The 15,733-nt window shown below is 43.2% G+C and overlaps 2 protein-coding genes across 3 annotated transcripts in view; one reads left to right on the forward strand and one right to left on the reverse strand.

The window, feature by feature from the left end:
- The window catches only part of cngb1a (cyclic nucleotide gated channel subunit beta 1a), a 200,550-nt gene that overhangs the window by 55,038 nt on the left and 129,779 nt on the right, over positions 1 to 15,733 (forward strand). The gene's annotated exons all lie outside the window — the stretch shown is intronic.
- Positions 2,726 to 11,862, reverse strand: LOC132887789 (uncharacterized). 2 transcript variants are annotated; one of them, XM_060923420.1, is made up of 2 exons: positions 11,736 to 11,862; positions 2,726 to 10,776 (listed from the first exon to the last, which is right to left on the reverse strand). In XM_060923420.1, the coding sequence occupies exon 2, from the start codon at positions 10,648 to 10,650 to the stop codon at positions 9,718 to 9,720; it is 933 nt and encodes a 310-aa protein (XP_060779403.1). In that variant the 5' UTR covers positions 10,651 to 10,776; positions 11,736 to 11,862; the 3' UTR covers positions 2,726 to 9,717. The 2 variants fall into 2 exon arrangements, with proteins under 2 accessions (XP_060779403.1, XP_060779402.1); XM_060923419.1 differs by having other exon boundaries at positions 2,726 to 10,779.

Below are 15,733 nucleotides of genomic sequence, written 5' to 3' on the forward strand. Positions count from 1 at the left end.
TGAAAGCCACATTTCACCAGGGTTTGTGTCCAGAAGTGTTCAGCAAGCTAGCCTGCCATGATGAATATCCTTCTCTGGACTCTCTTATTGGCCTGGCTATTCAACTGGATCATCTTATTCTTAAGCAACCCCCGCTATAGTTATCTCCTGTTACCTCTTCCAACATGAGCCCTGTAATGCCTATGGAGGTCTCATGTGCATGACTACAACAGTCAGAAAGGGAGAAAAGATGATGTGCGGGCCTCTGATTTTACTGCGGGGATGCCAGTTATCAGATCTCTAAATGCCCCATTCGACCCCCGTGGGACAGCCAGCCCAGCAAAGCTATCAACCCACTTAACCCGGTGGGTTCAGATACTACTCGCAACTCACACTCTTCAAGTGACTGTTATTAAAGCTCCCAGATTCGACCCATGTGCTTTCTGCATTCATTGACTCGGGCAGAAGGAAACTTCATAAACAGCGCAATTGTCCAGAAGTACCACCTGACCACCGATGAACTTCTAAGACCAATCAAGTTAAAGACCCTCAACGGGGATCCCATAGAAGAAGGGAGGGGGTCTCCAGCTATGCATAGACTATCAGGGCCTGAATCAGATCATGGTGAAATACCCTTATCCACTCCCACTGGTGCCTTCAGCTGTAGACCAGCTCAGATCAGCTAAAATCTTTTCAAAACTAGACCTAAGTACCTACAACCTGGTCAGGATTTGTGAGGGTGATGAATGGAAGACTGCAATTAGTACCACTGCAGGCCACTTTGAATACCTAGACATGCCATATGGCCTGTCTTGCATGCCCAGTGTCTCATAAATGGCATGCTCAGGGACATATTGGGGAGGTTAGTTATTGCATATATTGATGACGTGCTAATCTACTCCCCAAATGAGAACATCCACCATGAGCATGGAGCGGGTTAGCATGGACCAGGCTAAAGTTAAAGCTGTGATGTCATGGCCCACTCCCACTTCTGTCAAGGAGTTGCAACACTTCCTGGGGTTCGTGAATTTCTATCATCGGTTCATCCGCGGGTTCAGCACCACTGCAGCCACTCTCACCTCACTCTTGAGAAACAGACCCTGTTGCCTTCACTGGAACCCTGCAGCTGATATTAGGCAGCACGGTGGTGTAGTGGTTAGCACTGTTGCCTCACAGCAAGAAGGTTTGGAGTTCGAGCCCAGTGGCCAACGAGGGCCTTTCTGTGTGGAGTTTGCATGTTCTCCCTGTGTCGGCGTGGGTTTCCTCTGGGTGCTCCAGTTTCCCCCACAGTCTAAAGACATAGTTAGGTTAACGTGGGATGGCCTTGGACTGAAGTGCCCAAGAGTGGTGGCGTGCACATATGCAGCGGCTTTGCTCTCCTATGATGAACAAAATTTCATTGTACATTTGTGCAGTGGGGCGGCACGGTGGTGTAGTGGTTAGCGCTGTCGCCTCACAGCAAGAAGGTCCTGGGTTCGAGCCCCATGGCCGGCGAGGGCCTTTCTGTGCGGAGTTTGCATGTTCTCCCCGTGCCCGCGTGGGTTTTCTCCGGGTGCTCCGGTTTCCCCCACAGTCCAAAGACATGCAGGTTAGGTTAACTGGTGACTCTAAATTGACCATAGGTGTGAATGTGAGTGTGAATGGTTGTCTGTGTCTATGTGTCAGCCCTGTGATGACCTGGCGACTTGTCCAGGGTGTACCCCGCCTTTCGCCCATAGTCAGCTGGGATAGGCTCCAGCTTGCCTGCGACCCTGTAGAAGGATAAAGCGGCTAGAGATAATGAGATGAGATGAGATTTGTGCAGTGACAATAAAAGGCATTTCATTCTATTCTATTAGGCCTTCAACTAGCATATGTCAGCATTTACCAAAGCTCCCATACTACAACATCCAGATCCTTCTAAACCCTTCATTGTGGAGGTAGACACATCTGAAATAGGAGTAGGAGGGGTTTTGTCTCAGCAGTCTGAGGAAAAACCCAAGCTTCACCCAGTCACATTCTTCTCCAAGAAGCTCACACATGCAGAAAGGAATTATGACATTGGTAATCAAGAGCTCTTGGCCATCAAGCTGGCCCTCGAGAAATGGAGACACTGGTTGGAGGGTGCAGTGCACCCATTCATGATCCTGACTGACCACAAGAACCTGAAATACTTAAAGCATATACGCAGAGCCATGGCCTCACTTTTGTTTATAAATGCCTTGAGACCTCAAGAATAGCACAGGAATAGGTTTAAGTGTTAACAATAAATCTAATATAGTAATTTTTACGATTAAAGTGATTTATATAGGTAGTGGTCTGAGTGAATGACCTTGACGTTCGTAATGTCACAGCAGGAAGTCTATCGGTCTCATCGCCATTTCTGCTATACTAAAACACAGAACTGACTGCAACTCTGATCCTCCATTTTGAGCTAATTTATCGCCATGCCACATAGATGTGTTGCTGGCCAGTGCAGCAACATGACAGAAGGTGGATTTATGTTGCATTCATGGCCCACGAATGTTCAAACTGCAAAGATTTGGACACGTTTTGCAAGAAGTTCATGGGAACATTGGGCGCCTACAAAGTGGTCTCTCTTCTGCTCTTCACATTTTACTGAAGACTCATACGAGACCTCTGGTGTGTTGAGGAGTGTTGGCTATAAGCTTGTATTGAAAGAGGGTGCAGTATCAACAATTAAAGAAAAAGAAAACTACAAGAAAAACATTTATTTTATTTATCTATTTATTTTTTTAAAAGGAAAGTGAGTTCAGTTGCACCAGTCCTCCTGGAGTGAGCCGAGGATTGATGCTAAAACCTGGGACGGAACAGGACGGGACACATTGCTCGGGCAGTGACCTCCCCGCAGTTGTTGCTAAAACTGGTGACATCCCATTCCATCCCAGGTTTTAGTAATTGCCTGAGCCGAGCAGTAATGGCGGGAATACACAGTATGAAGAAAATAGTGAATGAATGGAGTAGCCATCTTATTTCTAAACTGGGTATTGCTGCCATTTCACCCTGAGGTGGAAGAAGTGAATGAACGGAGAACTGAACAAACAACTGAAAGTCAGATTGTTTCAAAACAATCGGCCACAAGATCGGCCTTCAAGAAGCGAGAACACAGACGGGTAAACTCCAACTCTCATTTGGATAAAAAAAAACATGTTTACCTGCATTTAGATTAATACATGTAACTTGTATTGTGTGTTTAAGTTACCTGTATAAGATTATTTAATTTGCTTCAGAATGTGATTGTCTCAGTTCATCTGATTTATTTAATTAGCCTTTTACATTTTATCAGTGAAAATGCATGCATGTACATGTATGTTGCATAAGTTATAACACCTATCCTGTTTTAATGAGAGTCAACCCACAATCAATGAAGTCAAATCAGTCTTAGTTGAGCAAGTCGGTTACGGTATTTCTTACTTTCACCGTAAATTTTTATTTATATGACTTTGGTCTATAGCTGTAAAAGGCCTCTGCCTTAAAACCGGTTACCACAGTGACGTCATGCACTCAGGCATGGCTAACTCAGCGGGGCAGCTCTAATGCCAACTTTGCGGTCAATTTTAACTCTCAAAAATATATTTTTTTTATTCCCATTTATGCAGCATACAAGAGATGGAGATACTATCCACTCAGAAATTTATTTAAAAATAAAGGTTCTGCATATCTCCTTTAAAGACTGTTAAGCATTTGAATCCCCATCAGGCCAGATGGACTCTATTCTTCACCGGATTCCAGTTCACTCTCTCATATTGCCCTGGTTTCAGAAACACCAAGGCTGATGCTCTCTCCCGAGTCAACACATCCTCACCATACTCATCTGAACCCACCATGATCCTTCCACCTGAATGTTTCCTGCAAGCCATAAGACATTGACATCAACAGAGAATCAGACTGGCACAACCCACAAGCCCTCCAGAAAACTGTCTGCCCAGCCTGCTGCATGTCCCACCCAAACTCGGAGGCAAACTCATCACCTGGGCACACTCCTCTCCTGCCACCGGACAACCCAGCAGCCATTGCACTGACCAACTTCTCCAGAACAAGTACTGGTGGGAAAACATGATATCAAACATCAACCATTTTGTTTCCTCATGCTCCGTCTTTGACCAGGTCAAGGTTCCCAGAGCTCCACCTGCTGGTAAGCTATGTCCTCTCCCAGTACTCAGTGACCCTGGTCACACATCAATATTGACTTTGTCACTGATCTACCACAGTCACTCTGGTCTGGTCGCTAGGTTTTCAAAATCACTCAAGCTCATCCCTCTACCAGGTCTTCCCACTGCCTTCGAAACCACCAAACTCTTATTCACACATATCTTCCAATACTATGGTATCCCTGAGGACATAGTCAGTGACCAGGGTCCCCAGTTCATTTCAAGACTATGGTCATGGTTTTTGGACAAATTGGGAGTGTCCATTAGCCTCACTTCTGGGTATCACCCACAGTCCAACAGCCAAGATGAATGAGTGAACCCAGACGTAGGTTGCTTCCTCCACATATTTTGCATGTGGAATCAGAAGAACTGGGCACACTTTCTTCCATGGGCTGAGTATGCACACAACTCTCTCAAGCAGTCAGCCACACAGTTAACCCCGTTCTAGTGCATACTTGGATCCCAACCCACACTTTTCCCATGGGATGATACCCCTATGCAGATTCTGGCCATCGACTCTTGGTTCCAGAGGAGTCAGCAGGTATGGAAGGAGGTTCATCAGAGACTAGAGTACATCAACACCAAGTACAATCACTATGCTGACAAGCACCAAAGTGCCACCCCAGAGTATGCCCCAGGTGATCAAGTATGGGTCTCTGTAAAGGACCTCAAGGAACCCAACTCCTGTGAAAAGCTACAAGCCAGATACATCGGCCCATTCAAAGTGCTACACAAGATCAACAAGGTCTCATACAGGCTCGAGCTCCGTCTTCACAGTAAGATGTATCCCACATTTCACGTCTCCTGCCTCAAACCCACTATCCAAGGTCCACTTGCCTCTGATGCACCCAAGTCAAGTTTATTTGTATAGCGCTTTTAACAATAAACATTGCCGCAAAGCAGCTTTACAGAATTTGAACAACTTAAAATATGAGCTGATTTTATCCCTAATCTATCCTCAATGAGCATGCCTGTGGCAAAGGTGGCAAGGAAAAACTCCCTCAGATGGCACAAGGAAGAAACCTCGAGAGGAACCAGATTCAAAAGGGAACTCATCCCCATCCAGGCAACAACAGACAACATGACTATAACATTAACAGTCCTAACAAAGTCAGCTTCGTTGATGCTATAAACCCCCCACCGACGGAAACCTGAGCACAAAACCGTTCACGACAACCATCGTCCCAAAGTCAGCAAGTCAACTGCAGTCCTAAAGTCAGCAAGTCAGCTGCAGTCCCCAGCCACAAAAGCACCACTACAAGAGTCCAGAGCGTCCTCCAGGTGTGACCCCCAACTGTCCACATGGGGCCGCCCTCCACAGGAGCGATGCGATGAGACTCCAACCAGACACAGGGCACCAGGATGGATCAGGCAGGTCCAAGGAGCAGAAGAGGTCAGCATCTCGATCCCAGGACCGACATGTAACACAGAGGGACAGATTTGGGGGGGGGGAGAGAGAGAGAAAACACAGGTTGTTAGGTATGCCCAATGTCACCCGAATAAGTACTGTAGGAACAGTATACATATTGCACTGAGTACAAGCAGGGACTCCGGCAACTAACTATGACAGCATAACTAAAAGGGGAGAGCCAGAAGGTAACACAGGCATGAGGGAGCCCCGGGACATAAAGCAGCCAGCCACTACACCATCAACAAACTCGAGTGAGCAAGCGAGTGGGGACTGACAGCATCCATACATCCCAGTTTACCATAACACTATGTCTGAGGACCCTTCAGATCTACACCTTTACCTCATAAACAACATTAACAAAAGGCTTGACAAAACATATGTTTTCAGCCGAAGACTTAAACACTGAGACTGTGTCTGATTCCCGAACACTACTTGCAAGGCTGTTCCATAACTGTGGGGCTTTGTAAGAAAAGGCTCTGCCCCCTGATGTAGTCTTCACTATACGAGGTACCAGCAGATAGCCTGCATCTTTTGATCTAAGTAGGCGTGGCGGGTCATAGAGGACCAGAAGTTCACTCAGGTACTGTGGTGCGAGACCATTCAGTGCTTTGAAGGTCAACTGTAGTATTTTATAATCAATACAAAATTTGATTGGGAGCTAATGCAGTGTGGATAAGACAGGGGTGATGTGGTCATATTTTCTAGTTCTAGTAAGGACTCTTGCTGCTGCATTTTGAACTAACTGGAGCTTGTTTATGCACTTATTGGAACATCCAGACAGTAAGGTATTACAGTAATCCAACCTGGAGGTAACGAAAGCATGAACTCGTTTTTCCACGTCATGTAGCAACATTAAATTTCTTATCTTAGCAATATTTCTGAGATGAAAGAAAGCTATCCAGGTAATGTTATCAATGTGAGTTTTGAATGAAAGACTGGGGTCAGTAATCACTCCGAGGTCTTTTACTACTGCACGTGAAGAAACAGAAAGGCCATCCAGAGTTACTGTGTAATCAGAAAACTTACTTCGAGCTGCATATGGTCCTAGTACAAGTACTTCAGTATTGTCAGAGTTAAGCAGAAGGAAGTTAATAAGCATCCAGTGTCTAATGTCCTTTACACATTCCTCAATTCTATTAAGCTGGTGTCTCTCATCAGGTTTTGCAGAAACATACAACTGTGTGTCATCAGCATAACAGTGGAAACTAATACAATGTTTACGAATAATATCACCCAATGGTAACATATAGAAAGAAAAAAAGCAGTGGACTCAAGACAGAACCTTGTGGAACACCAAACTTTTCCTCAGTACGTCTAGAAATATCACCATTTATATCAACATACTGATAGTGATCAGTTAAATAAGACCTGAGCCAGGAGAGGGCCGTTCCCTTAACTCCCACAACATTTTCTAGTCTATCCAGAAGAATGGAATGATCCATGGTATCAAATGCTGCACTAAGGTCAAGCAACACAAGCAGCGAGACACAGCCCTGATCAGATGCCAACAGTAGGTCATTTACTACTTTAACCAGTGCTGTCTCTGTGCTATGATGAGGTCTAAATCCTGACTGATGCATTTCATGGATGTTATTCCTATGTAAATATGAGCATAACTGCTGTGCCACAGCTTTTTCAAGGATCTTGGAGATAAATGGGAGGTTTGATATTGGCCGATAATTGGACAGCTGACAGGGATCAAGGTCAGGTTTTTTAATCAGGGGTTTGATAACTGCTAATTTAAAGGATTTGGGTACATAGCCAATCGTAAGAGAAGATTTATTATTTTTAGAAGTGGTTCAATTACTTCAGGTATTATCTGTTTGAATAGACGTGTAGATAAGGGATCTAGTACACAAGTTGAGACTTTTGATGCTGAGATTAATGAAAGTAATTCAGTTTCTCTAAGGGGAGTAAAACATTCTAATTCCTGATCTGATACAGTTATATTGTTAACTACAGGGTCACTTACATTGTCTGACCTTAAATTAGTAGTTTGAATTTATCAGATATTCTCAATTTTGTCATTAAAAAAATTCATGAAGTCATTGCTACTACAGGTGTGCATGCGTCTATAGTGGATTTATTCCTTGTTAATTTTGCTACAGTATTAAATAGGAATCTATGATTATTTTTGTTATCTTCTATTAGGGAGGAGAGATATATTGATCGAGCAGCACGAAGAGCTTTTCTATACTTCAGGAAGCTCTCCTTCCACGCTAATTTGAACACGACCAATTTTGTTTGACGCCATTTACGTTCCAATTTTCGAGTGGTCTGTTTTAATGTGCAAGTGTCATCATTATACCAGGGTGCTAAATTTTTGTCTCTGACCATTTTCCTTTTAAGAGGAGCTATCGTATATTATCTAAGGTATGGCGGAATGTTGACTAAGCATTCAGTTGCCTGATCAAGTTCGGCAGGGGCTGACAGTGACCCAATCAAAGTTGATAACTCTGAGAGATCATTTATAAAGCTCTGTGCAGTAGTTGATGTGAATGTACGTTTAATACAGTAGCATGGTGAGGTGCATTTATTATTACTCAGACATAGTTTGAATGAGATGAGATAATGATCTGAGATAACTTCAGACTGTGGAAGTCTGACTATATTTTCTACGTTTAACCTGAATGTTAGTATTAGATTATTAGTATTAGGTGTGACCACCATTATGAGTCGGTCCTATGACATACTGATTAATCCCTACTGAATCTAAAATAGACATAAATGCTGTTTTTAAAGGGTCTTCTGGGTTATCAAAGTGAATATTAAAATCTACGACAACTAAAGCTTTGTCTAAGGAAATTACCAGATCTGAGATAAACTCTGCAAATTCAGAAAGAAACTCAGAATATGGCCCCGGGGGCCTGTAAATAATAAGTTACAGAATAAACTGGGTAGACTTATTTTTCGAGGCTACATACATTACATGAGTATGAAGAACTTCAAATGTATTCAATTTATAACCAGGTTTGTGTGTTACACCGAGATAATCATTATAAATAACCGCAAAGCCTCCGCCTCTACCAGTTAGACAAGGCTGGTGTATATAACTGTATCCAGGAGGACTCACTTCATTTAATGCTATATATTCATTTGGCTTAATCCATGTTTCAGTTAAACAAAGTACATTAAACTCCTGATCAGTAATGAGTTCATTAACCATTAGCGCTTTAGATGTAAGAGATCTAATATTTAATAGCCCCACCTTTAGATCAAAGGTGCTGGGAGCAGCTGTACAGTCAGTATGATCTAATTTTATATTGATTAGGTTACTGGAACAAAAACTCTGAATATTTCTACTTTTTTGTTGAGCTCAGGGAACAGACACAGTCTCAATGTAGTGGACCCTGAGTGACGAGACTGTGCAGCTAGCAGACAGTCAGTTTAGCCTGTTCGTCTGCTCCCTGGCCTTGGCTCTAGATTGTCAGAAATGAACTAGGCCTGTTCTGAGACTATATAGGGTGTTCACACGGCACATATTTGCATCGATGCTGCACCGATGTATTTTGTTGCGATATATCTTACACCGGTGTAAATTTTGCGCAGCGTTCACACGTCACAACCCTGCTTACTAGAGAGAAGCGTGTTAGCACCGGTGCAGCCCCACTTGCGGTCACACGGCAGTTTCTGCGACCATGTTATAGTAGCAAAAACTTTATTACTATCATTTCCTATCATTATTACTATCATTTCCGATAGTAATAATGCGGAAATGAAATATGCGCATGCGTGAAAATGTACTTCTTTTTCCCGGTTGTCATGGCATCACCAAGCGCCGGGAAAACAACGTGGATGAAGACACCAGTGTTGCCAGATATTGCTGACGTTTTCCAGCCCAAAATATGTTCAAATCCGCCAAAATGCACTTAAAACTGCCAAATCTGGCAACACTGGAAGACACGCAGTTCTGTTGTTGTTGATATTCGCCATTTTGGAAGCGCAAAATACCAGGATGCAAATTATGCAATACCCTTATGTAATCAACTCTCCTCACGCGTAGCGAGTCTACCCCTGTAGCGTTCAGACGGCCCATTTTATATCGGTGCTGCCCCGCAAACTAGCATTTACTCCGGAGTAAATTTCTTAAACCACCTCCCGAGCAGGGTTAGATTTGCACCGGTTTAAGCAGCTTTCAGGGGCTACACCGGTATAACTTTGTACCGTGTGAACGCTCTACCGGGGCAGCCCCGGTGCTACACCGGAGTAAAAGTTGCCGTGTGAACACCCCTTATGACCTATGCTGCAGGAAATGAGAGCAGTACCTTCCCGAGTGGGATGGATACCGTCCTGCCCTAACAGGCCAGCAGTGCCCTCAAAATTAGCCCAATGATCTATAAAGCCCACACTGTTTTCAGAGCACCACCTGGACAACCAGCAGTTCAGTGACCATAACCTGCTGTAAGCTACATCGCCACGCCACATTGGGATGGGGCCAGAGCATACTACAGCATCGGACATCGCTTTCACTAATTTAAACAATTCTACAAAGTTACTCTTAGTAACCTCAGACTGACAAAGGTGTATATCATTAGCTCCTGCATGGATAACTATCTTTGAGAACCTGTGCTTGCCTAGGACCCTAAGATTACCTGCTATGTCCGGCACCCTGGCTCCTGGTATACACCTGACTAAAGCTGATGGTGCCCCTAAAGGCTGAGTTAATTTCATGTGCCATATGATAGAGTCCCTTATAACCAGAGCTCTTTCAGGTTTCTCAGTGGGTGCATCACTAAGGAGAGCAAACCTGTTCGACACATGACGCGGAGAGGAGTGATGCTCCCATGGGCAAGCCTCAGCGGTAGCTTTGGCTTTATGCTTATGCCACCAGGTTGCCACCCATTCGCCCCACTGTAAGGGCTCTGATGCTGGAGTTGGGGGATTACTAACTCCACCTTGGGCATCCAGACTTTCCCCTACAGAAACTACACTGTTCTCATGCTTACTGGTCTTCTCTAAAGCCTGGACACACGCTTCTCGCACTGTAATCTTCTCTGTCAGAGAGCTAACTAATTTGCACTTATCACAAATAAAGCTATCGCTAGCGACGGAGGAAGAATGACTAAACATCCTGCACTCAGCACACTGAACAGGCTGAAGGTGTGCCATGATGAAAAGATTCACGTACTTTAATCGAAGAGCTGTTGATATTAAAGCAGATCCGATGTAGATGGCCTCCGCTTGTGGTCTTTATGCAGGAGGAGAAAAAAAGAAAAAGCTTCCGGTCTCAGTGTTCTTCTGAAAAAAGAGAGAGAAAAGAAAAAAAACGGAGAAAGGAAAGCGAAAGTGGAAAGTACAAAAAGGAAAGCAACAGTACAATAAAAAGAAATCCACCCAAGAAACCCCCTCCCCAGACATTGGAGGTGAGCCCATCTATCAGGTCAATAAGATCCTCAATTTCCACCACAGACAAGAGTACTTCGAGAGTACTTGGTCAACTGGTAGGGTTACAGCCCTGAGGAACATAGCTGGGTCAGTTCCAAGGACATCTTTGATCCCCTCCTCATGCAATAATTCCACAGCCTGCACGCTGACAAGCCTGCACCAAGAAAGAGAGGTTGACCAAGGATGGAGACTGCTCCCAGAGGTAGCTCCTGGGGGGGTGGGGGGTGTCAGTAACAACACTGAAAGGCTGAGTTCAGAGCAGCCTCCAAACATGGCCACTCCAGGCTACACTCCCCATGTGCCCCTCATCACCAGAATACTAGTCAAGTCAATCAAGTCAAGTCAAGTTTATTTGTATAGTGTACTGTTCTTAAAACCAACAGCCAGCTAAACTCATCTCTTCAACAATTCCCTCAAGGAAGAGGCAGGTCTTGTAGTTAACAAGGTTTATTGAAAAGAAGGTAAAACTGAAATAAATACAAATAGAGCAAGCAAGTATAAAATAATATCTAAACATCAGGTAAGTATCAAATAATCAGGTAAGTATTACAAATTATCTACATTAATAGGTAGAACAGATAGGTAACTAAACGCTATACTTAGCTTAGCTTCCATGCTAATTAGGTATATGGTCAGTCACACAAAGGAATTGCTAACAATTTAGCTGAGTCATGAACCATTTCCAGTACATTAACTGCCTTACTGTTTTCACATGAATTAACTTATTTTCTCATGAAATATTCAATTAAACTATTTATCTATTCATTAACTATTTATTTCCACAGGTAAATCAACATAAATGTACTTACTGGCAATGCCACCCCTAAAGAAAAGATAAAGTTTCAGAAGAGCTGAGCTGACATGTGTCCTTCACCTTGAACAACTGAAAAATGGCTACTCCAGAAACAGGAAGTTACATCATACCAAAGTCTTAGAAATTAGAATGTCAAAATAAAAGCCCTTATCAAAATATGTTCCCCGTGGCATCACATATAGCGCTTTTAACAAAAGACATTGTCGCAAAGCAGCTTTACAAAATTTGAATGACTTAAAACATGAGCTAACTTTATCCCTAATTTATCCCCAATGAGCAAGCCTGTGACGTTGGTGGCAAGGAAAAACTCCCTCAGACAACATGAGGAAGAAACCTCGAGAGGAACCAGACTCAAAAGGGCATCCTCATTTGGGCAACAACAGCAACATGACTATAATATTAACAGTTTTAACATGAAGTCAGTTTTTTGATAACTCTTCATTGATGGAAACTTGAGTGCAAAACTGTTCATGACAACTGCAGTTCTAAAGTTAGCAAGTCAACTGTAGTCCTCAGCCATAAAAGCATAACTGTAAGTGTCCAGAGCGTCTTCCAAGTGTGATTTTCAACTGTCCATATGGGGCCATCCTCCACAGGAGCGATGTGACGAGACTCCAACCAGACATATGGCATCAGGATGGATCAGGCAGGTCCAAGGAGCAGAAGAGGCCAGCATCTTTATCTCAGGATTGACATGTAACTCAGGAGGGACAGCTTGGGGGGGACAGGTTGTTAGGTATGCCCAATGTCACCTGAATAAGTCGGAACAGTATACATTTTGTGCTGAGTACTCCAGCAAAACTAACTGACAGCATAACTAAAAGGGGAGAGCCAGAAGGTAACACAGGCATGAGGGAGCCCCGGAACATAAAGCAGCCAGCCACTACATCGTCAACAAACTTGAGTGAGCAAGCGAGTGGGGGACTGACAACATCCATACATCCCAGTTTACCAAAATACTCTGTCTGAGGACCCTCCAGATCTACTCCTTTACCTCATAAACACCATTAACAAAAGGCTTGATTAAACAGGTATGTTTTCAGCCTAGACTTAAACACTGAGACTGTGTCTGATTCCCGAACACTACTTTGAAGACTGTTCCATAACTGTGGGGCTTTGCAAGAAAAGGTTCTGCCTCCTGATGTATAGCCTTCACTATACAAGGTACCAGCAGATAGCCTGCACCTTTTAATCTAAGTAGGCATGGCGGGTCATAAAGGACCAGAAGTTCGCTCAGGTACTGTGGTGCGAGACCATTCAGTGCTTTGAAGGTCAACTGTAGTATTTTATAATCAATACAGTATTTGATTGGGAGCCAGTGCAGTGTGGATAAGACAGGAGTGATGTGGTCATATTTTCTAGTTCTAGTAAGGACTCTTGCTGCTGCATTTTGAACTAACTGGAGCTTGTTTATACACTTATTGAAACATCCAGACAGTAAGGCATTACAATAATCCAACCTGGAGGTAGCAAAAGCATGAACTAGTTTTTCTGCATCGTGTAGTGACATTAAATTTCTTATCTTAGCAATATTTCTGAGATGAAAGAAAGCTATCCTGGTAATGTTATCAATGTGAGTTTTGAATGACAGACCAATAATCACCCCAAGGTCTTTTACTGCTGCACGTGAAGAAACAGAAAGGCCATCCAGAGTTACAATGTAATCAGAAAACTTACTTCTAGCTGCGTGTGGTCCTAGTACAAGTACTTCAGTCTTGTCATAGTTAAACAGAAGGAAGTTAATAAGCATCCAGTGTATAATGTCCTTTACACATTCCTCAATTCTATTAAGCTGGTGTCTCTCATCTGGTTTTGCAGAAACATGCAATCGTGTGTCATCAGCATAACCGTGGAAACTAATACAATGTTTACGAATAATATCACCCAGAGGTAACAAATATAAAGAAAAAAGCAGTGGACCCAAGACAGAACCTTGGGGAACACCAAACTTTACCTCAGTATGTCTAGAAAAATCACCATTTACATCAACATACTGATTGTGACCAGTTAAATAAGAGCTGAGCCAGGAGAGGGCCGTTCCCTCAATTCCCACAACATTTTCTAGTCTATCCAGAAGAATAGAATGATCCATGGTATCAAATGCTGCACTAAGGTCAAGCAACACAAGCAGCGAGACACAGCCCTGATCAGAAGCCAACAGTAGGTCGTTTACTACTTTAACCAGAGCTGTCTCTGTGCTATGATGAGGTCTAGGTCCTGACTGATACATTTCATGGATGTTATTCCAATGTAAATATGAGCCTAACTGCTGTGCCACAGCTTTTTCAAGGATCTTGGAGATAAATGGGAGGTTTGATATTGGCCGATAATTGGACAGCTGACAGGGATCAAGGTCAGGTTTTTTAATCAGGGGTTTGATAACTGCTAGTTTAAAGGATTTGGGTACATAGCCAATCGTAAGAGAAGAATTTATTATTTTTAGAAGCGGTTCAATTACTTCAGGTATTATCTGTTTGAATAGACATGTAGGTAAGGGATCTAGTACACAAGTTGAGGCTTTTAATGCGGAGATTAATGAAAGTAATTCAGTTTCTCTAAGGGGAGTAAAACATTCTAATTACTGATCTGATACAGTTACCGTATACTGTTAACTACAGGGTCACTTACATTGTCTGACCTTAAATTAGTAGTTTGAATTTTTTGTTGGATATTTTCAATTTTGTCATTAAAAAAATTCATGAAGTCGTTGCTACTACAGGTGTGCATGTGTCTATAGTAGACTTATTCCTGGCTAATTTTGCTACAGTATTAAATAGGAATCTATGATTATTTTTGTTATCTTCTATTAGGGAGGAGAGATATGTTGATCTAGCAGCACTGAGTTTTTCTATACTTCAGGAAGCTCTCCTTCCAAGCTAATTTGAATGCTACCAATTTTGTTTGACGCCATTTACGTTCCAATTTTTGAGTGGTCTTTTTTAATGTGTGTCATCATTATACCAGGGTGCTAATTTTTTCTCTCTGATCATTTTCCTTTTAAGAGGAGATACATTATCTAAAGTATCGCGGAATGTTGACTCTAAGCATTCAGTTGCCTGGTCAAGTTCTGCAGGGGCTGACAGTGACCCAATCAAAGTTGATAACTCTGGGAGATCATTTATTAAGCTCTGTGCAGTAGTTGACATGAATGTACGTTTAATACAGTAGCGTGGTGAGGTGCATATATTATTACTCAGATATATTTTGAATGAGATGAGATAATGATCTGAGATAACTTCAGACTGTGGAAGTATGACTATATTTTCGACTAATTACATCACCTGTCACCAATTTACCTGCCAATCACCTCTCCTACTTAAACCCTGTTCAAGCAATCACTCACTGTGAAATATTGTTCTGTGTCCCATACCTGACTTTACTAAAGCCGTTTGTTTTCTGACTGACTTCCTGTTTAAGGCCAAGTTTACATTAGACCATATCTGTCTCATTTTCTTCGCGGATGCACTGTCCGTTTACATTAAAACGCCTGGAAACGCCGGGAAACGGGAATCCGTCAGGGTCCACGTATTCAATCCAGATCGTGTCTGGTCCGGTGCTGTGTAAACATTGAGAATACGTGGATACGCTGTGCTGAGCTCTAGCTGGCGTCGTCATTGGACAACGTCACTGTGACATCCACCTTCCTGATTCGCTGGCGTTGGTCATGTGACGCGACTGCTGAAAAACGGCGCGGACTTCCGCCTTGTATCACCTTTCATTAAAGAGTATAAAAGTATGAAAATACTGCAAATACTGATGCAAATACTGCCCATTGTGTAGTTATGATTGTCTTTAGGCTTGCCATCCTTCCACTTGCAAGTGGTAAGTTACGCGCATGCCCGACATGCACTGAGATCACACACACAGCGGCTCAGTCCCAAATCACTGCTCGTGCACTCCACTCGCGCGCTCTGTGAGCTGCGCAGGGCCGGAGTGCGCACCCTCCAGAGGGCACTCACTGTTCAGGGCGGAGTGATTTGGAGCGCAGGATGC

The sequence above is a fragment of the Neoarius graeffei genome, chromosome 6 (genome assembly GCF_027579695.1).
Source record: "Neoarius graeffei isolate fNeoGra1 chromosome 6, fNeoGra1.pri, whole genome shotgun sequence".
Lineage (NCBI taxonomy): Eukaryota > Metazoa > Chordata > Actinopteri > Siluriformes > Ariidae > Neoarius > Neoarius graeffei.